This window comes from Pieris napi, chromosome 2 (genome assembly GCF_905475465.1).
Source record: "Pieris napi chromosome 2, ilPieNapi1.2, whole genome shotgun sequence".
NCBI classification, from domain to species: domain Eukaryota; kingdom Metazoa; phylum Arthropoda; class Insecta; order Lepidoptera; family Pieridae; genus Pieris; species Pieris napi.
Window position 1 is genome coordinate 9,187,607 of NC_062235.1, and position 25,771 is coordinate 9,213,377.

The window sequence follows — 25,771 nt, forward strand, 5'->3', positions numbered from 1 at the left end:
ACATTACTTATAAACTCACACAGCAATGTGTGAAATGCAAATGCAATGCAATGCAAAAGCAATGTGTGTGTGCAAAAAATTATGTATTTGCAAATAGTTGCAATGTTTTTTTACTTAAAATAAGATGATGTTCTACAATTGAAAGTGGAGTGAGACATTTCGTTTTTTAAGGGTTTATGTGTAATGGCCAGTCTCTTAGGTTTTGTGTATTACATAGCCATTCTAATCCCAAAGCCATATAAAATGAATATTAGTTTATTGAAATGTATAAAATCCTTTCTGTCCTCCACAATGTTCCAGCTATTGAAATGCACTTTACTCTAAGTGAGAACACACATTTGAGGGCAAGTTCTTCATGATTAAATTTTGTGGGGAATTTGTGTGGTTTTTTAAAACTAAATAGCTTTCTTTCAAAATGAAATAGTGGCTATCTATAGGTACAGCACAGGTTTTAAACCCTTTTAAAAAAAGACTGGATAATTCTTCAAATGCGCAGATACGCAAAAATTACTAAACAGATAGATATATATTCTAGTGCTTTACCTACATATATAATAATTATTTTATGGTCATATTAAAAAAAAAAAAAAATGGATGTATATTTCATAATTATTTTTTATTTACATTTAAATTATTAATTTCAGGGCTTAGATGTGTTTTTTAAATATATTATTAAAGTTTAAACTATTTAAGCAAACATATCCCTAATGTTATTAAATCTAGGACTAGTACATAATTTAAAGATGAATTAGCTGCGGTGATTTCGCAGCAAAGTTTGTGATATGTATTTGAATTAATAAGTATTTAAAATTAAATTTAAACTTCAACAGTTTTTCTTGTCTTGGGAATAAGAGTATCATCGTCTGGGGTGACTTCTACCAATCTCCGCCTTTTTCTAAGTGGTCTGGAAGATTCAGATGTTTCCCTCGCCTTGGTGACTATTTTTGCCATTTTGCTTCCTAGTCTCGTTATTTTAAATTTTGGCAAAGTTTGCTCCGGGTTTGTTTCAGAAACTAAACTTTCTTTTTCACATTCCAGCCTATTGTCATCTTTATTGAGTTCATTTGTGCAGGTTTCCTTTTCTGTGTTAAAATTTATGTGACTATCTTCCGACTCTTTGGCTTCATTTTTATCATTGTTAATAGTAAAATCTAACGGGCCCTCTGTGTCGTCACTATTTGCTTCAGTTTTTACTTTAACTCGATGAGCTTGTAAAAAGGATGACAAGGGGATCGGGATAGGAATTGGAAGAGGTATAGGTAAAATTACTGGATATGGAACCAAAACGGTTACAGGCGGTGGTTGACCTATGGCATGCGAGAAGTTTATTGGAGGAAATATTCTCGGCCTTTCTTGCGGCATCATAGGACGAGGTGGCATGAAACCGAAACGCGGTGGATATATTCCTGGATGTCTATAATCATTCATATGAGCAGGATTATCAAGAAAAACAGGTGGTGGCATTCCAAACATTGGATTAAACGGAGGTATTTGAGCGTTTATATTACTGGGTGGGGAATGAATAGTACTATTTCCAACAGTAACTGATGAAGTTGGCGATGACCCATCGATAGAGGGGCTACACATTCTCAAGTCTTGAGCCTTTGGTGTAGTAGTATGATGCCGTATTGTTTGGGAGGTCACTGTAGACGTACATTTAGATGCTCTGCGCTTTCGTAAGTTCATTTTAGTCTGTCTTATTTCTTTTTTTGTTTCCGGGGATTTTTGGGTAAATGTTTTCTCATCTGTAGACTTTGGATTCATAAGTTTAGCAGTTGGAGCTATGGTTATCAACGGCATTGGTGATTTTCGATGACACGATGACTCACATGTTTTTTCGTTGGTTTGCTTGGGTTCTGTATTTGGTGAGCCAGATCTTTCAGACAATGGTGATACCGATCGGCTTCTACAGTTCTTCAACCACAGATCTGGAGTGATAAGATTGGATGTCGAGGAGCTGCTCACCAAATGGGGATTTAGATCAAGGTGCGCCTGAGTCTCTCGACAAAATATGTGCATTTTGTATTGATTTAGGCATTTATCCGAGCAAAACTGTAGCTGCGTTGCGCCATCCTGAAATTTAAAAAACATCGATTAGACACCCTTTTAAGACCATATCTCATTAGTGTAATAAATAGCTATTGGAAACCTAGATGAAGTCATGAAAAATGGACATTGTGTTTTGGCTTGATAGTCAGGAAGCACTAGGTATAATTTAAAGACCATTTTGATTAACTTGCCATTTATATATTCACGTTTTATTTGACTTATACTGCTTAGAAACGGAAAAAAACTTTTTAACAATAACAAGAACTAATCAATTTTAATGGTATATATACCTGAAAATCGACATAGGCAACCGTGTGCCTCACATGTCGACACCAATCGCACGTTTTCGCGCGCTTGAAATTTGCGCGCCTAGACTGACTGAAGCAAAGCTCTGAACAAAATACCGCCCCAGCCTGCTGTAAAGCGCCATTTTCACTTGTTATATTCTTGTTGCACCATGAACATTCATCTGAAATGCAAGACAACATTTATTATAAATAATTTATATAAAGTATTAATTGTTAGGGGATAAGTCAGTATTTCAATTGAAAACACTTACTGTAACATTATAACGAGTACTTAAAGGTTAATATATATTTTTAATGGAATATCTTTAAATCATTAATTAGACTATAAAATTGGTATGACATATGTTATATTTTTAAACTTGTCTCATAAAAATAAAAGTTTCTACTTTTATGATACGAGTACCTGCTTAGATTTGAAAAGTACAACAAAGCAAATTATTTTATAACTTATTAGCCTGTACCTGAGACTTGCTCCTAATTTTTTTAATATTTGACATGTTGGTCGGTTTAATCCGAACCCACGTTCTTAGTCGCGCGTCTAGCCAAAAAGCTATTGAAATGTTACATGGGCTGACAATTTTTTAGAGGACGCAATTTTATTTATGGGTCATGTAGGGGGGTCAATACAAGCTTAACCCAAGTTTGTGGGGTTGACGCCCTTGTCCCCCGGCCGCCATCTTGGAAAAAGGTACCAAAAATTTGTAGTCATATTTTGTAAATAGCTTTGTTTAAAATTTTGTCAACGTGATTTTTAGCATAAATCCAAAATTCTATAAGTAAAAAATTCCATAAAAAAAATTCTTTTTTGCTAAATGACTTTTGTAGAGGATCTTTTTCTGAAGATTTTCTTAGATATTTTTTTAATTTCGTTAATTTGAAACGCTGTTACAGCGGTCCAAAGTTGACCGGGTTTGCCAATACTCATGACAACCCGGTCAAAATATTTTTTTTATAATTGACTACTACGCCATTAGCCGACACTATTCTTTTTGATTTAATTATCTAGTGTGCTTTCATTCACTCGCTAAGCATTACTACCAGTAAGAAGCGTCGTGCACACATCATGGCGTCTTATTCCATTCTTTAATCCTGAAATCTCTGATAGAGTGAAAATTTCTACCCATACGTGAATTGCATATAATTGAACACACAATTCGGAAACGCGATAGGCACAGGTTTCTCATTAACGAAGCCTCGTTTCAGACAAAGCAATGATATCTCGTTATGGACTTTATTAATTTCTGTTTCGCGGACTAACGATTCCAGATCGGATTGTTCGATATTTGAGATTCTGTTCATTACGTTCGAATTATTCATTTGTTGATATTGCATGCGCGCCTATTAATTTTTATCTCAAAATTAGATTATTTTTTTAATTTGACTCACAACACAATGCATTTTATTCAACGGCGTTTGCTGAAACTATAGAACTATAACAATTTATTTGTATTTATTTATTTTTAAGTTTAATAAATAAATGCAAATGTTGTCGGTACTAGACTTTGTATGTATTTCAGAAGTTCCTTATATATAAGTACATACTTTTTATTTAATTGAAAATAAAATCAACAAATCTTGGTACTTCGAAACCTATACAACATATCAATATAATTAATTTAATAAAGGGACTCCTTTTAATAATATAGTATTTTAGTTATTATATTATATTTTGTAAGGTTTTTCGATTTAAATTCAAAGAATGTTATTTTTAAGTTGCTTAATTAATGTAACCTACTTGATTAAATATTTGTTGTTTAAATGTATAAATATATATTAATTAAATATTGAATTTGTTATTGCAATCGCGCTTAATTATAATCCAAAATATCGAGGGCAAAAGTCAAGCCATACATTAACAACGTAATATGAAATTCTTACAAAACTTATTTAGGAGTAGAGTGCTAAGAAAATTTTGTTGCGTTATGACACTTAATCCCCTAACGGGGCTTTGATTGAAGTAGACATATTTGATTTTCATTTATTATTTATGTATTACCATTTTATTCTTTCCAAACCCAGAACCCCGGATGATACGCAACGTACTCTAACCGCTATTCTACAGTGGTGTTTACTCTACGCTAATATTTAATAGCATGTGATATGTTACTTCATTATCGAATTCTCTACATTAGTGCCTCTAGCTCGTCTTTCTCGTTTCAGTAACAGAATACCCGTAGGTAACCGTATATGCTCTTAATCATCGCATTTTAACCACAAACTTCCACAATTTCATTTGTGGCACACACACAAAATATCTTATATAACATGTTTGGTATACGATACGCGAAAGCAAATTCACGTTCATTAGGAATAGTAAACCAGCTTTGTGATATCAAATTTGTAAATACGAACTAAACATCGATGTAGCCATACAAATATTTATCAAGGGTATTATGATTACTTTGTACAAGAAATTCTACGAAAAATACGATCCATTATGAATTTAATATAGATAATAATTCCTAGAAAACCCATTGTCTATAATCTATATAATGTACGAAAAGTAAGTATGAGGGCGAGGGCGTCGAACCGTAGGAACCACTACCTTCGCAAAAGTATTTTAATTGTTATGGCATGTTCTTCTTTAATTAATCTTTAATGCTGTAGCTTTATTTAATTCGCCGAGAACGAAACTTTATAAAGCCCCGTAGTGATTCATCAATAAAGTTCTTCAGACGGATTTGGCAAAAGCGACTTACATTGTCTTATCTCTATTAAGCCAATACATTTTACTGCCAAATTGTTTACACATACAAAATAACTCTCATACCTCGATACTACGCTCTTGGAACATAATGTCCATAACGGCCGAAGAGTATCACGAAATAAAGTGCAGGGCAAGACCTTTTTACACCGCGCCGTTCTAAGGATATCCTACATGAAACCTTTTCGCTACCCAAATTCCAAATTGTACAAAGAAACAAAACTTCTAACGGTTAGACAACCATACTTAATGGCAATATACTGACTTTTTTGAAAACAAACACCGACCACATCACATCATACAAAACGTTAAACTTATAAGGTACCCAAAACGCACTTTCTTTGCTCAGCGCTTTTTCTCTATGAGAGGCCCTTTCTCCACATCTTTTACCACTTTCTTAAAACAACATTTTCACTATCGTTTCAAAACTATATACATTCATTAACAATATTAAGGAACATCATCTCAACGGGACTATGCTTAAATGGAAAGTATTATTCTCGTTTAAACATAAATTTTAAGTGTTATGTAGAATTTATTAAGCCTAATCAATAATTAATTTGTCAAATGGAAAAGTCTAGCTGACCGCGGACACAGGGAATCCTAGTATGAGGGCTAGTGCACATTATCCTTTAACATCCTTTTTTGTGTAATAAATATTTTTTTGTTTTCTTTTTATGAGCTATTTGTACAACATTCAGACTAATCAGACAGTACAATAATTTAAAGTTAACAGCTACCCCATATCCAAAGTATGCGAGGGTGCAAATGAAAGTTTCAAAGAATAACAGCTCGGCAACAATACCCCTACCCATTCCAGGAATATTATTAGCGTTTCGTAATATGGATAGTGATAAAACATAAGTCATACTTATTACATTAAGTACTCGATCTATTTTTATCAGTAGGTACTGTGATTAGTATTTTTTTTTTTTTTTTTTATAGAACGGGGGGCAAACGGGCAGGAGGCTCACCTGATGTTAAGTGATACCGCCGCCCATGGACACTCTCAATGCCAGAGGGCTCGCGAGTGCGTTGCCGGCCTTTTAAGAATTGGTACGCTCTTTTCTTGAAGGACCCTAAGTCGAATTGGTTCGGAAATACTTCAGTGGGCAGCTGGTTCCACATAGTGGTTGTGCGCGGCAAAAACTGCCTTGAAAAACGCTCAGTTGTGGAACGGCGGACGTCGAGGTGATACGGGTGGAATTTCGTATTCTGTCTCGACGTCCGATGATGAAATTCAGCTGCAGGTATTAATCAGAACAACTCCTCTGAACACTCTCCATGGTAAATGCGGTAGAAGATGCAGAGTGACCCCACATCTCTACGCAACGCCAAAGGATCAAGCCGCTCGGAGAGGGATTGGTCGTCGACGATTCGAACCGCTCTGCGTTGTATACGGTCAAGTGGAAGGAGCTGGTACTGGGGAGCCCCCGCCCAGAGGTGAGAGCAGTACTCCATGTGGGGCCGAATTTGCGCTTTATATAGTTGCATGCGGTGGCCCGGAGTAAAGTACCGCCTCGCCTTGCTGAGCACACCAAGCTTTTTGGAGGCTAATTTAGCCTTTCCCTCCAAGTGACCGCGAAACTGAACGTCGTTCGATATGTCAACGCCAAGTATTCCAATGCTGGCTGTGGCTTTAAGAAGAGTGTTTTCGAAAAGAGGAGTAGCGACAAAGGGTGTTTTTTTAGCGGAAAACGCGCAAACTTGTGTCTTCTTGGGGTTAAATTGGACTAGGTTTTGTCTGCCCCAGTCTGAGACTCCACGTAGTAGAGTTTCGACTTCAGACACAAGTTTGTTCCGGTACTCATCAACAACTGCCCGAGAAATACCTGCCCGGCCAGTGTAAAGAATATCCCCAGTGCTGTCATCCGCATAGCAGTGAATGTTGCTAAGTTGCAACATATCATTGATATGCAGAAGAAATAGGGTCGGGGATAGAACACAGCCTTGTGGGACCCCAGCGTTCACGGGTTTAAGGTCGGAACATGCTCCGTCGATGACGACCTTGATGCTCCGATCGGCCAGAAAGCTGGAGATCCAATCGCATAATTTCTCGGGAAGCCCATAGGCTGGAAGCTTCGAGAGCAGTGCTCTGTGCCACACCCGATCGAAGGCTTTCGCTATGTCCAAACTTACCGCCAGCGCCTCCCCCTTGGACTCAATTGCTTCTGCCCACCTATGGGTAAGGTATACAAGGAGGTCACCAGCTGAGCGACCACGACGAAAGCCGTACTGAGAATCGCTAATCAACTGGTGACCTTCTAGATAACTCAAGAGCTGGCAATTAATAATGGTTTCCATTATTTTGGAGAACAAGGAGGTTATAGCTATTGGGCGATAGTTGGACGGATCAGAGCGATCGCCTTTTTTTGGGATCGGATGTATCGAAGCGGTCTTCCAGCACTTCGGGACAGTGCCGAGCGAGTACAGGTACCGGAAAAGGCGCGTTAAGACCGGAGCCAACTCATGAGCACAAGTACGCAGCACAATTGGGGGGATACCATCCGGCCCGCTCGACTTATGAATGTCCAAGGAAGATAGTGCTTTGCGGACAGCACGTTGCCGGAATGTAATTTCCGGCATCGAGGAATCACACCGCGAAATGGTCGGTGGTGATCTCCCTCGGTCATCCAAATTCGAGTTGGACGCGAAGAGACAGCCCAAAAGGTCGGCCTTCTCCTTCGCAGTGTGGGCCAGAGAGTCATCCTCCCTGTGCAGTGGCGGAATGGAGGGCCGACAAAAATTCCCCTGGACAGCTTTGGCGAGAGACCAGAAGGCTCGAGTCCCTGAAGGGAGTTGGGCCAATCTCTCGCCAAATCTGGCAATGTGCTCTGACTTTGCCTTAGTGATTTCTCGTTTGAAGGACCTGGAGGCTGAGTTATATGCTGTTTTAAGTTCGCTGGTATTGGCATCACGAGATTTCGCCGCTTCCGCCCATGCCTTAAAGCATTCTCGCATTCGACGCGAGGCCGCCTTACAAGAACGTTTAAACCAGGGCTGAGACTTGCCACCGATCGGCACCGCAGAAAATGGAATAAAGAGTTCCATGCCCTGCAGAACCACTTCGGCGACAGAGGCGGCGACGGAATCTGGAGCTTCCGGCGAAAAGCACATAGGCCCCCAAGGGTAGGACGCAAAGAAAGACCGCATCCCGTCCCAATCTGCTGACTTATAGTGCCAAATACGGCGACAACCCATAAAGCGGGGCCGTGAAGGGCGCGTAGATGGCACAGTACTCCGGACCACACAATGATCTGATGAACCCAATGGCGGGTCAACAGAGACTTGATAGTTCTCCGGATGTGAAGTCAGCAGAAGGTCCAACAAAGAGGGTTTATGACCATCCACATCTGGTATTCGCGTAATCGCAGGGACCATTTGTGTCAGGTCGTAGGCTAAAGCAAAGTCGTGAAAGGATCTTCCCGCGTGATCGGTAGTTTCAGAGCCGAGCCAATCGGCATGGTGGGCGTTAAAATCGCCAAGTATCACGATTTCAGCGGTAGGAACCCTTTCGAGCAGGGAATCTGTAGCCATTTGGATGTGCTCAATGAGTCGGTCAGTTTCGATATTTCCGCTATGGGACCTATACAGGCATGCGTAGAATCGCGGATGGTCATCGCAGTCTACGCGCAGCCAGAGGTTAGATAGGTCCCTTCCTTCAAGCGTCCCGAGGCGACGAGAACAGATATCCTCTCTGACGTACACGCAAATGAATGTTCCAATTTGTACCCCGGGTAGGAGAGGTAGGAAGTATCAGCCGGGGAGGAAATCTGAGTCTCGGTAAGAAAGAGCAAGGCCGGCTTCGCAGTCTCTAAATGGTAGTGGACTGCGTTGATATTGGTATTGAGCCCCCTAACATTTGTGAAGTCCACGGCGAGTGTGGACGGGGGTGCCTTTGTAGGATTGCTCCGTTTGCCCCGAGAACGATTAATGTTATTTTTTCCGAGCGCAGAATTGCCCCCCCCAGAATACGAAGGGCAGCCTGTGCGTCCACCACCGGGCGCAGAGTATCCCGGTGTTGGACGCCCAGAGGGGGATTCTCCACCGCGAGCGCGTGTGGTACCCCCCTGGGGTAGATTCTGTCTTTTTTTCTGCACCTTCATATTTCTTGTAGAGGGGGGGGGGGGGGGGGGGAATGGGCTCCGGGAGTCTCTCTCACCGCACGAAACGCGAGTACAATAAGGTAAACTTATTGCATCACTTCACGCCGGTTTTCTGAGAGACAGTGGTACTGCCCCGGTCGTGCCTGCCCATTTGGCTGAAGCCCGAAGGCAACAGCATGGCACTCCCACTAGGAAGGGGTTGACTGATTGCGCTGATGAAATAACCTCTGTCACAGGTTATTTCACCAGTGGGCGATGGGGTCGTCACGTCCCGACGCCGAAAAAAAATTATGAGTTCTATATCATATCAGGTATTTTGTTATCACTAAAAATGTATTATTTTAAACTTTTAGTGGATTTCAAGTAGGGCTATCCATAGGTTCTTCGATTACTCAAAGACGTCTTGGCCCGTTTGAAATGTTTGAAAGGCTATACATACCGGTGCCCTTACTCTGTAACTTCCAATAGCATTGATATATTCATCCTGATATACCTTGGATTGGAGAACTCATTATTCGGATCCGAATTGCTGTGACTATCGCATTGTCAAGTTACAGCGTAAGGGCCTACAAAATTAAAAAGTATCTACAAAATCGGTGTCATTGGTCTAGACTAACAACGCCAATTGTTTACAAACAACTTGAATTAAATATTTTATTAAGTACCTTTATTCTTTTGTTCTGTGTGATGCTCAGGACTCGAAGGTTCCCTTGCTCGAGAAGCCGCCCATCTCCGTAACTCCAAACGCTCATAGCCGTACCAGCCAAGCAGTTCGTTCATAGCTGTCTCGGCAAATTCCTGTCAAAAAATTGGTAAATTAGTATATATTTCACCAGTATTCTACAACGTAAATTGTTGCCGGTATTATAACGAAATTCAACTACAAGAGTTCAAAAAGTTATGACAGTGACCAGAGTAAATTATGAATTGAGACATGATTCTGGATTCATAAATAAAATGAAAAAATTCGTGTTACGTCAATTATAGTCAAAAATAATATAATGCATGTATTCGATATAACTACTAAATAGTAACGGTAATACATATTATAAGTCATAAGTCTGCATAATAAAATATAAAAAAAGCAAAATGCATCTTTTATTTTTATAACCTTACTTTTTCCTTTCTTCTTTTAAAACCTTACTCTAAAATCTTACTTCTAATATAAACATAAAATTTTATAGTAATTTATATAGCTAATTTTTAAGCGGGGGCTTCAAGTATAATATATAATACGATTTACTTATAATCAAAGTACGTGAGTCAGATTATTCTTTACAACTAATTTAATATAAGATCCAACTAGAATATACAGCATAAAAACTGGATTAATCTGTAGTAGCTATTTACCGTAACAATTTCCTAAGATTCAAAAATAAATTTTATTTTTATAACATATTCTTAAATAACACGATTTGTATAAAATAAATTGTCTTTCGTGACCTCCTTTCATTGGATTTTATAGCCGTTAGCCGTGTAAATACATTTGACGGAATATATAAGAAGTCCGGCGAGAGAAGGCGTAATTCAAGAGGTATCTGTGCCGCTATAAAAAGATCGAACTTTTCTTAAAGTACCTACGCATACTCATTACAATAATAAAATTCACACACGTGGGGAGGCTCACGTGTGTGAATTTTTCTATTTATATATGTATATATATATATTTTTTTTATAAAGACAATTCACACCAATTGATCTAGTCCCATGCTAAGCTGGTGAAGCTTGTGTTATGGATACTAGGCAACGGATATACATACATATTATAGAAAGATAGACATATAAATACATATTTAAACACCCAAGACCTAAGCACAACACTAAATGCCTATCACATCGATGTTCGTCTCAGCCGGGGATCGAACCCGGGACCCATGGATTTGCAGTCAGGGGTACTAACCACTAGACCAATGAGTCGTCAATATTTCATTATCATATTTTTGAAACAAATGTTACAGTTGCTCCAGGTGAGCTGCGATGATGTAATGATGATGAATGTAAATACGAGATGGAAAATGGACGATAATAAGGTTTTAAGGACAAATTAATATATTAAATAGGTACTCAGTGTTCTTCTACCTCGATAAATAAAAAATGGTACCTAATTACCATTCACTGTTTTAATGATTCTACTTTTATAACCTCGATAAATAAAAAATGGTACCTAATTATTTCAAAATTTTAATGAATCTAGTTTTATATAAATCTCTGTGTATTCGCTTTCTAAGCTTAAATCGCTGAATTGTTATCGATAAATTAGGATCGAAGAGAAACAAATATTTTCTTACACACCACAGCTAAGTTAAGCTTCAACGTTTAAGACATATCATAAAGTAATGTATAATTAATGCATGTCGTTAAGTTAATCAGAAAAAAATCAGTGGCACTACAACCTTTTTAGGTCTGGGCGACTTTTCTGTATCTGTTTCATGATCATTTGCTAATCTAATAGGCAAGTAGGCCTGCCGTGCCTAACACACGCCGCGCCGTCGACTGTTTGGGTCAAAGGCAAGCCCGATTTCCTCACCTTGTTTTACTTCACCGTTCGAGCGAATGTTAAGTGCGCACATAGAAATAATTAATAAAGTCTATTGGTGCACAGACGGGGATCGAACCTACGACCTCAGGGATGAGAGTCGCACGCTGAAGCCACTAGGCCATAACTGCTCGTCACTAGATTTATTTTAATATCTTAACAAAATATCAGATATAGTATTCTTTTACTTCTATACTTGGTCATTAAGTTAATAGCAACTCAATTAAAATATAATTTAACCAAAAAACTGCCTTCAGTTGACTTTAATGTAATAAAATAAGTACGATTTTAAATACATTTTTTAATTTAAGAAACAAGAATGAAATGTTATGGGAATGTTAATAAATTGTCTGTAATTGTATTGTAATTGAATGTTTAAAAATAATTGAAGAGTTCAATAAATAGCTATGATTATATCAAGCACTATAATATTATAGTACGATTTTTATCAAATTAGTAAACGATAGCTCAGTCATACATCTTCATAAAGATCTTTATTATCAAAGGGAGGGCATCCTTTGACATGTGAAGCTAGCACACAATTAATTAGTGTCTTCAAGGATAATATTATTATCATTATATCAAGTACCATGTATGTTTAAAATTATATAATAATATTTGTGCAAAGGATAAAAACAAGAGCGATGTGACATTCAAAACATATTTTCACTTTTTGAATTTCGAATTCCACAATCTTATGGGACAGCAATAATATTAACGCATACGGCATAGACAAGACAAAATGTTGCCATCGTTTTAATATAAAACAATCACCTAAAAATATGATATTGTGCTAAAACCTGTGCTGCGGCTGCGTGGCTAAAATGGTTACCCTGCCCACCCATTAGTCAGTTTCGTAACAAACATTTCACTTCAACGTGCACAAATGATGCAGGTGTCTAATAACTATTCGGCAATGTTGAATAAATCAATATTTTGACGATGAGATCTGAAATTTAACTCATCCTATTTGTATGACTAATAAAACCTTTTTCCCATTTTACACTATTATTTCACGTTTTGATCTTGATATCTTTTTTTAGATCAAAACGAGCGGTGTTATACAATTTTACGAATATTTCTTCTGTAGTAACATTTGCAACTTCCACTGGTATTTTTATACATTACTAGAATATAATGAGGAGTTTTTCGTACAATTAAATTTAAAAGTAGCATTATTTATTTTCATCTTTATATTTCGATTAATAAAACAATAAAAAGCTGGTGCACGGATGTAACATAGCACCGTGCACCAATATCGGTATCGTATAGAACATAAATGCTTTTAATGGCAGTAGCACGGCGAAGGTAAATTTAGGAGCGTTCGCAAGAAACCCAATACCCGACCTACGCATGCCAGTGTTGCTAGTAAACTTACACTGGAAATTACAAAGGCGATATTATTAACAACAAAGAAGCTTCTGTTCTCTCTCGTTACTTGATAAATTGAAATACAATAACGTGTTGTAAGCTCCACTGTAATTAAATTAATTTAGTATCACTTAAAACAAGAAGTCATATCATTTGTATTAAGGCAAATAACAGGTTGTTTAAAATTATTTTTCTGCTTTTTAGGGTCGTTTAAATTAAATTTCTTAACTTTTATAAACTTTTAAATTAAACAAAAGTTGTTTTATGTCAATTACAAGTTCTCCACCTCTGCAAATGAGTTGGGACCCAGGACACAACTTTGTCGCAGACACGGCCCGCTATTGCCAATTGAGTATTATTTTACGATAATGAGGTCACATTATTACTTGTGTATCTAGGCATAAACATTTTAAAAATGTCAGATATGTGTTCACTGTTCCACTATGCTGTTCTAAGAATTCAGTTTAAGACAAGATTAAATAAACTGACAATTATTAATGCCTCTATTATAAGATATATATTTATGGTTGGCAATAGATAACAGAGGCGAGACAGAGCAGTGGGCAGTGGGAACTCGGTACACAAAGATATCGCATGTCGGCGACCAGTCGAGCTGATAATTTACCTAATGCCGTGTAAAACGATCGCTCTGCTAATGTGAACGGAAACAAATATTATATTTATTCACTGTTCTGATAGATTCATTGGGTACTTTTTATATATTTACATAAAGCTGGGAACTTAGTTGGAAATCAATATATATAAAAAGAACCCAATAGGAGTACCAGCTATCAGAAAAACGGAGAACACAAATAGGGGTTGTAGCGCCAGTTGTAGTGTAGTTTCTACGGAGAGATATGTATATTTATCGTATGTGTCTAAAAGAGTTTAAGCTGAATTATATTTAAATGATTTATTTATTTCATTGTCTATAGTATAAGATCCCGCTATACAACGACCTTCACCGAGATAATGATAATATTATAATCCAACTTATGACAATAACTGCAACTGACAATTTAATTAATTCAAATATTAATTTCCGTACTCACTTTAGATTTAAAAAAACGTGTGTGTAGTTATATACACGCGTTAGAAGTTATACATCTTTGGAGTAACAAGATAAAAATCTTTTCAAAAAATTTATTCTACGTTTGTATAAAAAACTACACTAACATTTGGTTGGTTTGGTTACACTTCTCTCATTTATCATGTTTCTTTTTTTTAGTTTTTCTCTTTAACTAGGGTTGCCTGGAAGAGATCGCTTATTAGCGATAAGGCCGCCCGTTGCATCCCTTATAATTTTTATGTATTGTTTTACTTGTGTTTCTTTTATTTTTATTGCAACGAAGTGTAAATAAATAAATAAAAATAACAATAGAAAAATCTAAAATGTTGACTATAGCTAACTTCAGGGTGTCGGTTTTTTGCGTTTTTTGCGCATTGTATAAAATTACTCTTATAATTTTTCCCTAACGCGCCAAAAGAAGTATCACTTCAAAAACTTGCTGGAAATGTAATTTTAAAACTACAAAAGGTTTGAATATTGAGCTCATACTCGTATATAATCTACTAAAATTTGCTTTGGTTTTATATTATGACATCCTGCTGCTGCCTGCTGTAAATAAGGGACTATATCCCTATATATATCTATGTGTTAATGGTTAACACAAAGGGCGTATAGAACGGTTCTGGGTTAAACAGTCATTGTATCGGATATTATACCTCACAATCTACAACGACTCATTAAGGGGTGACAGGACTTCAATAGCCTTATGGCTGTTATTCAAACATTGTACAAATGAACAAGTACTTATTATTGCGACCAGTCGCAGTTTTAACATTGAAAAATGGTTTACTTTAAATTTTTCAGCGTAAATCGACACAGGCATTGTTAGAGAAAACGCAATTATATTTACAATACGTGGATAATTCTCAACACATCCAGTGTTTAAATGTACAATTTAAATTTACAAAGCGTTCAAAAGCAGTGGTGCTGGCTACACGAGTCTTCCCGAAAGTGTGGTTTCACATGACCAAGCTCCCGCTCGAAGAGTGCAGCGTAATGCGAGATCGCTTTGTTTCGCACGAGACGTTATAATGAGTAGCTTGTGAAATATAATCGAGTGACGGATATCGGAGACGTAATAAGAGGCGGCGGTTTTTGTTGCGTTTCGAATCGATTGCATAGGGTTAGATGATTGTAATCGAATAATGTATTTGATATGTTGTATTCATAGAATGTGATTAAGGGTTGTTTGGTGTAAAACTATAAAATGACGAAGGAGATATTTTCGTGTTTGTATTGAGAGAAGATCGATATATTGGTACATATATGTATCTGGCCATAGTAAGGGTCTGTTTCACAATGTTTGGATAATGGATATAGTACCAAATAGGAACACATACATTATTTGGTAGATAAATTGTGCTATTTGACACTTCATCGGACTCACACTTATGATGGACTTTATGTGACGAATAGCGCTATCTGACAGTCGTGTAACGCAACAATAGTGTTTATCCTACCAATAAGTAATAAATAGCTAATTTGGAACTTATGTAGAACTTATCCGTACATTGTGAAACAGACCCTAAGTCTAAGTTTTCGTATAAACCTCAAGCTGTAAAAAATATAATAAAAATTCACATATGGTGTGTCTGATAAGTAATTACAATGTTTTTAAAATACATATAATGTAAAAGGTATCAACTGGGTCAATCAATATATCTACCACAAATAAATGAAAGTATACTTCATAAAACTTTGTTCATTTTTGATGATATGCGATTCAGCCAAACGATGTTTGCGTATTCAGCCAAAGCCACATGTTCTTCGTTGATGGTGATGTTCAGTTGTTCTTGATTCCTGACGATGTATCTTTCTATGCAGTAAACACTTGTAGTGATAATAGTAGGATCCAGAGAAGTCGGCACTACGACTACACTGAGATAGCTGCTATTATTTACATAAGAAACCTTAAAAGTTGGTCAAATTAATAATAAACTATAGGCAATTATATCTATGCTTTTAGCTAATTAAAGTCTGCTTTTGTTAAACCGACACCGAGCAGAACAGTTATTCGTGTTACAACTCGGCTCTTAAGGGAAACACCGTAATACGATGCCTTAAAAATAATAAAGTTTCAGTTTAATTATGTAAATTTAATTTTGTCTTCTCTCGTTAATATAATAGTACTTAAAAATGAGGAGTAAAATATGTAAGAAATTGTTTTAAACACGTCTAATTAAAATTCAGTTTCTTGTTTTGTCTTTATTTCTTGTCCGTTTAAAGTGAAATTTATGTTATTGATGTGTGTGTCTACATATTTTCAACCCTTTTTAACCGACGGATGTTATTCAGTCAACGTGTATTTTTTAGGAGTAAAGCTTGTATATTGGTTTGATACTTCTAGTTTCATATCAAATTAATCTGGCAATTTTCCATATTGAATAATTACGATAGTATTAAAGTTGTCGTGACCCCATGCTGTCATGTAACTCGATCTCAACCGAGACATAAGATACCAAGTGTTATTTTCTTAATAGAACAGAAATTTAACACCAACTCGCGTTTGTATTTACTAGCTGAACAAAAAATATGCATATCTTGAAAACGAGTTTTCAAATCATCATTAAGTTGAAAGAACTTGAAAAGCTTGATTTAGTGTTAACGTATTTGTACTAGGTACCTGAATTCAGTACCAAGATTAACAGTCTTATTTTATATGAATTAAAAAAAAATACATAACAAATGCTGTAAGCGATTGTTGTGTTGAAAAATGGATAATGTTGGATGAAAGAACTAATAAAAAATTTAACAAATGAAAAAAGGCTTTCAAACTTAAATAAATAAATCGAAACGATACTGCCACTTTCTTTTTTGACTGGTTCAATTTAACTTTTGAAATCAGCTTCAATTCTTTTGAAAACGTTTTACAACTAAGCAAGTACGATTTCTTTTCCTATGGCTCCACAAATATCCTTAACAAATTTGTCCTAACAAAGATTTTTATTACTCATATACAAGAAGGCTTTTAAAATATCTCAAATCTCACTAAAGCTTACACAGGATAAAAACTAGTGTTGCCAGACGTGTCTCGTTACACTAAAATTAACGTCAGGCTGACGCAAACGGTGTCCAATAGCGCCCAGCTAGTTGAGACCAGCATTAATTATGAAGGGATCATGTTTAACGCTCCGACGGAAAAGCTTTCTGGATCAAACGTATATTTATCATCATAAAGTTATAAGTTAGTCGATTAAAATACTGACTAAAATGTAAATGTCGCAGAGTTATTGTAATGTATAATTAGTAGAATTAGTTCTTTAAAAATAAAACAAATCTTTGTGGTCTGTTCTTATGTCTCAGGCGTTCAGGCAAAAAGAACTAATAAGATAATTGCAATATGCGTACATATTAATTAGTAGATAATACTTGTAAATTATTGTTACTGCATAGGTAATAAATTGGTAAAGTATAGGATACAGTCAACAGATTTTACCAATATTTTAAAGTAAACAGTAACTCGAAACACTGTTATTTTTTTCATCGTTCGTAGGCTTTTTGCGATGTTCTCATCGCATCTCACTTTTCACTAAAATTAACGAACGCGAATCCGGTTTCGAAACTCTAGGATAATTAAAACAGCGATTGAAACCTTGGCGGAGGTTTCAGGCTCCTCAGATTATTTCGTAATTAAAAATATTCTTTATTACTTCGGAAAAAAACAACGGTAATATTAATTATTTTTGCGGAAACTTATTTTTGGCGGTAAAAAGCGAGTTAAGAATGTTTCAAAAACCTCTTGAACTGTTTACCATAAAACTAGGTACCTAACAGTAAACAATTGGAAAGGCTCATCCCGAAATATGGAGTGCCTCATTTCGATCACGTGACATAGATAATTAATACTCCTCACCAAAGAACAGTACAATTATCGTATTAAATTATAATTTTTTTGTTTGAATAATTTAATCATGCTACATAATACGTATAATATGTATTTAAAATAAACGGCACAAATATAAGAGTCTTTCCTCCAACTTCGATTTAGTTCTCTTTGGAGTAGAGACTCTTGGGCTGTGGGGTTCATTTAAGCTGGCGCCTGGTAGATTGTACTGGTGACCCCAGAGCTGGTGTTTTCCTGGCTTAACGAGTAAATATCGAAATACAGCGAGGAAATGCTGCCAGCGATAGGTACACTGTCACAGGGACAAAACTTTATAAATTTGTTTTAATTTTCTTATTATAATTGTTAATTTGTTTCTTAACTTTTACATATTTAAATATACAAATGCGTATTCAAAAGTCATATAGCTGATTGTGAGAGCCAAGGCGGTCTGAAATCTGATGCAAAGGAAACTTGACACCGTGCTAAAAGCGAACCGGCCAAAATGCCATCGTCCAATTGTATCAGATTACGTCTAAGGGGTTACGTTTGCTTTAAATTTTATTTTTATGACCGCTAAAACGATTACCATTTATTTCATTGTCGCGGGTAAACGGCATGATAATAAATTTAAAGTTTTTTTTACTTTTTAACACCTTTATTAAATAATTCAATTTCTTTACCTTGGTATAGTTAGTTACTGTGTAATAATTGTATAATAATAAGTGATTTAAGACCGTGTTTTAGAATTTATAATAATAATTAATAAAATTAGTATAAAATTTAACGTCATGTTCTTGGAGCAAATTAGCTTAGCTTAGAAAGCTTATGTTTGTAAAAAATAAAGGAATGCCTTCCCAGTACTTATCTTGTAATCGGACCTAGGATGTTTCATTCAAGCACCTGCAGACACGATAATATTTTCATATTATATTCCCTATGCTCACAAAGTACCTACTATTAATTTAATTCTTGTCACAGAATAATACCGCTATAACCAGCTCACGTGGGTTTAAATTTTTAATGTTTTAAATTTTAATCAATAAATATAGAAAATTGTATAAACGGCGTCCGTCGCGTCGCTTAGTTATCGAATATCGCGTTGGGGATATCGGCCGTGCTATATATAATTGTTCCAGAAAGTAAAAAAGGCTTATCCCCTTATGAAAAACAATGCACCATTCATTAAAATGATATATGTACTTCAATTGCTTTGAATTCTTTTTATATAGTCTTGTAAAACGTGCGTGTTGTTATTTTCTGAAATGAATACGTATATTTTTAGTAATAATAACAATCTAATATACAGTTATTACAATTTTCTGAATGGTGCAGTGTTTTTCATAAGGGGATAAGCCTTCTTTACTTTCTGGAACTATGATATATAGCTTGGCTGACGCGATATTCGATAACTAAGCGACGGACGCCGTTTGTGAAAACCGCTGTGAGAGTTCGAAAAGTGAGTTACAGAATCGCAAGGCTGCTCTGGGGTCACCAGTAATATCTACCAGGCGCCAACTTAAATCTTTAATTAGCGCTAGCTGTACTTGAACCCCACGGCCCAAGAGTCTCTACTACAAAGGAAACATAATCGTAGTTGACTGAATCTTATATTGATATATTTGAGCCGTTTATTATTTTGCGGCCGCCCCAGCTTTTTTTGCTTGTCCTCTTATTCTTATTGGTACGCATGAAAACAGATATATTCACTTACTTTAGTTAAATGCAACTAGACTGACTGATTTCGATATAAACTAAAGTTAACCTGACTTTGCGACTAAAAGTTATGTCCATTTCAAGGACGGGCGTTTTTGAATTTTTGCCTTTTTGAAGTAATCGAAGTTTAAATATAAAAACATAACAATTAATTTGTTTAGTTATTTAATAGACTTAAATACACTCGTTAATTTTTTTTTAAAGGCTATTGAAGGACATCCAGTGTCGATTACAAAACGTGAGTAAACATCTAATATTTAATCTTTGAGAAGATGAACATACAATGCAAAGGCATTGTCGGGTGTCAATTACAACTGGCTATCAGGTATCTTCCAAGATCCATTGCCCATCTCGCTTTTCCATGTTTATCTTGTTTCTTTAGTGCTAATTATAATTAATTCACATTAGCAATTACTAAATAATATATTTAATTCAGCAAGTCTGTACTTTAATTTAAAGGAAAATTTCATTGGCTTTGTATTCAATCTGCGCATTACTTACGCCCGAACCCAATAATCAATCCACAATTGCGACAATCTGAGATCAGACCGTGACAGTCGATCGATCTCCTATCTGCATCCCAATAACCAAACCCTACGAAGACAATCCATTTTTGGCGACGGATAAAATGCTCTTTATCGTTCCATTTTACCGAGTTTACACTCATATAATCTTATAATTGATAATCAATGTAAACCAAATAAATTTAAAAAAACCGTACAAATAACATTAAAATATACATGTGTATGTTCAAAGAGTTTTTTTAATTATTTAATAAACTCGTGTAAGTTAAAATCTGTTAAAATAATTCACTATTGAAATCGAGCTTCCGTCAACTGTCATTTTCATACAAAGGTCTATCCATAGACACCGATACGACTTCTCATGGATAGCTTGTATCGACACATGGTTATTACAATCCGTCGATTGGTTATTGGCACACTTTTTACAACATTTGGATTAAGATTACTATCTCAGATATAGATTATGGATTATGGATTGAGATAGGTTATTGGGTTCGGGCGTTAAAATGACCATCCGATGCCAATTTTTATATTTAGTTTTCGTACCACATAGTTCCAAGTTGCGACTAGACCTGTACACTGGTCGTTAGATGACGTCAAATATAGTGCTTATTTCACGTAATTTATGACAATCATTAGTAAGCAGTTTTACAGACATACCCAGGAGTGGCAATCATAAGAGTTAGTTAAAGCTTACAACGTCGATGTTTAAATTTCATTTATTTTATTAATATCAAATAAATTGTAATAGAATTTGCGATATAAAATACTGTGGAAGGTTAATTAAAGTTTTCAAAGAGTTCGTTTAGTAACTTCAACATTCATGTCTTACGTGGCTTCAATGTGTAAACTGTATTAGATTTAATATGCGGCATTTATTACATATTAAGTCTGAATCTAATGTCAAAATTGTATAGTTTTTTTAATATAATAGGAGCGATATGCAATAGTCACCTGATGTTAAGTGATACCGCCGCTCAGGGACACTCATATTGCCAGAAGGCTCGCAAGTGCGTTGCCGGAATTTCAAGAATTGGTACGCTCTTTTCTTGAAGGACCCTAAGTCGAATTGGTTCGGAAAAACTTAGACAGCAGGTTCCATAGTGGTGGTGCGCGGCAAAAACTGCCTTATGAATGTTTTAATTTTGAAATACGTCACGTAGTAGTATCTTCCTTAGAACTCATGAGGTAACCTGAAGCAATAGCGTCCCCGAGTATAAGTAAATAGATAGATATGTATTTGTGAATATAATTTCGGAGTTAATCAGCCGGATTAGAGACACCGTTTACTGGATTTTTCCATGAAGGATGATAAGAGAAAACTCGATTATAATATTAAGGTTACGTGGCCAACAGACGAGCGACCTTGGCCCAATATGCGCGTGCGCTGCAATGTCGCTGACGTGCAAAGTGCACGCGGAAAACATTCTATTTAGGTTCAATGTTGCATTATGACTTACAGATGTTGTAATCTATGCTTTAATCCTAATTATATTAAAAACATATTTAATTCAACAAAATTTATAACTTTTCAGATGATACATTTAAGTAAAGCAAACATTTACGGTATCCAATTTGCTATATGAGATTCTAAGAAAACTGGGTCCTCACAAAAGCACAGTCTCGTTGTGAATGGAAATCTCGAAAGCGAAAAGCGCTTTTCATACAAACATTCTTCAATTAGAAAGATTACGTCTTAATGGTATCTTATTTTCTTGGACTTATAAAATCTAACTAACACGAATGACTAAACACGACTTTTGTACACCAACAATTTGATTCTTGTCGCGTTCTGTTTTTAAAATCATGCTTTTAGTCATACTTCAATAAAAAGCATCAAAATGAAAGCGTTGTTTACGGATGCATTTAAGATATAGTTTACTTTAAATCTCGAATTCTTCGAGTAACGTAATACCATAACATTGTATGCTCACGATTTTAGTTTCGTCTTGACGGCTATTACCGGAGTTTCGCATGCTATCGTTGAAATTTCAAATTCCAGAATATCGAAGCTATGTCATGCATGTGAAAATAATGGAGATGAACGTTGCATTTGCATATTTTATTTGCATATAAATCGAATGTAATTCAACCGGTTAACACGCGAAAAAACAACTCGGAGTTAGATTTTATATGGAGGAGTCCATTGCCTGTATTTTAGGAATGATTTTCAGACTCATAATACGAAGAAAGGCAATTGGACTGGTAGAAACCCGTAGCGCAATTAGCTACGCTGTTAATGTGTTTAGCACGGTTTTAGCTTTAATGGTTCATATTCAGAAAGCTAATTATTTTTACAAATCTAAACGGTTTAACAGATAAAATGTCTTGTTATTACTAAATAATTCAATATTCAAAATATTCATATAAAAAAAATTTGAACAATTTGGTATGAGTCTTGAAAACAACTAAACAAACAACAACTGTCTAGTACAATAAGGTTGGTATATATTATGTTTGAGTTAAATTAATCATAGATATTTTAGACTTATTAGCTGTTATTTGTGTGATAGCCCCAGTGAAATGTGGGATTCCACATACATATTAGGTTTTGTTTGAAGTTGGCAATTAAGTTTTATTTTGACCCAAAACAATTGTTCTGCTGGGAATCAAAACAGGCTATCTTGGTTAAAATCATTAGATCTTACCAACTTAAGTTTAAGTCTGTTTGCTCTTACTATTTTTTAATAACACACTCCAAACGTATTTTTATAAAATGTATTTTTACGTTCTAAGAATAAAATAAAAAACATAAAATGCGGAAAAATGGGACACTAGACACGTAACGCCATAAATTAAAACGACCTCAAACATTCGCTACAAATTGTCGCGAGTCCCGTGACGTTATCACCGCGTGGTCACCAATGGGGTTATTGACATCTGAAACTATTTCCGTAATGCCAAATAAAAGCGCGCGATTTACCGCCAAGCATTATACCTATATTACTTCTTTTATGCAATCTAAATTTTGCGTATTACTTACTCGATAATAAATGTCATTTGATAATCAGGTGTAAACATTAAATTGTAGCGTCGACTTGTGGCCTGGGACGGTCTCATGTTTCATTTTGAGCAAAGGAACGTCTAAAATTACCCCGCACGCACACGTATAACGTAACCAATCCGTACACACTCACACAGTGGCAACACCTATATCTATTATCAAAACATCCAACGTCTCTGGTTACAGCGATCCGAGCGCGCTTCGAATATCGCATTACACACTTTAATGGCTGGAAAAGGCCTCGAAAACGTTATATTACACGCGTTTTATTGTACATTGCAAAATTTAATTAATATTGAAACTATATACTTAAAAAATATTTAACAATCGAGAGGAACAGCTCTAAATATTTTGACGTCTGGTATCATATTTAAAAATACGACACGTCTTCCATTACTTACAATACTACGAAGATAAAACAGGCAGTATGCCAGTCCCACGTTATACATAACCCTGAATTGAACAAAAATAAGATAAATAGTAAATATCTTTTGTTTTCAAATTAATATAAAACTGACCTTAATTTCTTCTTCATTTTCCTTTTTTACAGGTGCTCTAGTAGGAGACGTAGAAATTTTAGCTGTTTTGTCCATTTTTATCACATAAAACCACCAGCACGTGAAGTTTGTTTACAAAAAGTTGTAACGTAAGTTGAATGTGTCCGTAAACATTAAAACTTGTAACACCCTACTCGCGACTAGCGCGCTTTGTGTTCGTAGCGCGACTGTATTCAGTGTAGTCACTGAAGTGAGCTGTGTGTAGACAAAAGTAAAGCATATCGCTTTGAGGGCGTAAAGCTTTAAACGTCAGGTGAATGGGCGGAGCTTTAGAAAGAGCTTTTGGGCGGAAATCATTGTAAACTTACATCATAATAATAAGTAATTAACGGAAAGACTGCTATTTAAAGTAAACACTTACGTCGTTTATTTAATAAAATTATCAACTCCTTTTAAGACCATACTCGTGTAGTTATCAAGTTATTGCAATGTACCTAGTTAATAGTTACTAAAATATAAAATATAAAGCTTTCGTTAACGTAAATCTAAATGTAAAATACCATTACTTGCGGAGGCCATTGGCAGAAACTAAGATAGATAAATAGCTGTAAATCATGAATTATTTTTGTTTACATTTGAAGGGTCGATTCATTTCACGTTTAGTTTTTTAGATGAAAAAGTTTAAGTAAACAATAATTTTAATTCTAGTCGTATCGGAGGTTGTTTAAGTGAAATAACGCCCCAGTTAGGTGTATGAAGTTTTTCGACAAGAAACAATAGTTTTGCCGCGTATCAAACTCAGTCCACGGTATACTGTGAACTAGATATTTTTGTAGGCGTAATAGTTTGTTAAATAATTAAGGAGATCTATTGAATTCCTTATAACTTATTAAAAAAACACCGTAAAAGTTTAAAATTAAAATATGTACTCAAATTTTAAACAGTATAAATAATTACTGTTGATTGTGACAAACGCAAAGTTATACACTAAGTACCTATTTTTGGCCGACTCTAAATATCGAAGGAAATAGATTTACTATTTGACTTGTCTATAAGTATGTAGGTTTTAGTCTAATAGGGCATATTACAGCACTACCTTTAATTTCAAGAACAAATTTAATATGTCCAGTAAGAGAAAAATCAGATAGAAAGTTGGCTTTATTCAATCAAAACAAGGACATGACTAATTAGTAGCTTTTTGAAATTGTCTAATATTTCTTTAGTGCTGTAGACTAAAGAGTCTTTAGTTTTACATTCGCCCCAGCTTAATTGAAAATTGTCGTTAAGATATTACCCTGCCGGCGTATTCGTCCAGAACAACCAAATTATTTATCTGGCGACGTCACTATCTCACCAGCTCCTTCTTCGTCCGAGCTGTTTGTATCTCTTTCACGATCACGGGAAAAAAGTAAGACAATCTCATACAGTAGTGTTGAGGATTGTTTTCAACTAATTCAACTCCTTTCAGTTGCCATGGTTTCACATTAAGCTAATCCTGGAATAGTTAACGATGTGTTGACTAGGCATTTGTAGATCGTCTAGGGTGAGAGAAAAACATTCATGAGTAGTAGAATCCAGAGAAGCGACCGTATATCATGAAGTGACTAGTTAAGGACTATTTCCCAACTCATTCGCAACAAAATCTATAACTTTTTTGATAAAAATATGTTCCTCCATCGTAGTGGACGTAAGAGGGCAAACCAAACATAAAAAATAGATCAATTTCTTGATTACCATTGCTGTACTTAATCAGAGCACGGATCCACTTGAAACCTTGAGTAGGTACTCAATTACAATAATTGTCAAGATGTAACGATTTGATTTAATTCTATTGGAAGTGGCCCTTGAAGGATACTTCTTTGAAAAAGTTTGATTTCTGCACATATAGGATAATTAGAAATAATTCGTTTGATCATCAGAGGAATCTTAATAATATTATAAACGCGAAAGTTTGTAACTATGGGTGGATGTTTGTTATTCTTTCACGTAAAAGTGGATTTTAATGAAACTTTACAAAAGTATAGCTTATACGTCAGAATAACACATAGACTACAATTTATAAAG

At 35.6% G+C, this 25,771-nt stretch overlaps 1 protein-coding gene across 1 annotated transcript; it reads right to left on the reverse strand.

Annotated features, from left to right (window-relative positions):
- Positions 1-626: 626 nt before the first annotated feature.
- On the reverse strand, positions 627-23,970 carry LOC125056177 (sine oculis-binding protein homolog). Its single transcript, XM_047659160.1, has 4 exons — positions 23,729-23,970; positions 9,833-9,965; positions 2,340-2,518; positions 627-2,073 (listed from the first exon to the last, which is right to left on the reverse strand). Exons 1-4 carry the CDS (start codon positions 23,801-23,803, stop codon positions 817-819), a joined length of 1,644 nt encoding a protein of 547 aa, XP_047515116.1. The 5' UTR covers positions 23,804-23,970; the 3' UTR covers positions 627-816.
- Between the last annotated feature and the right edge of the window lie 1,801 nt (positions 23,971-25,771).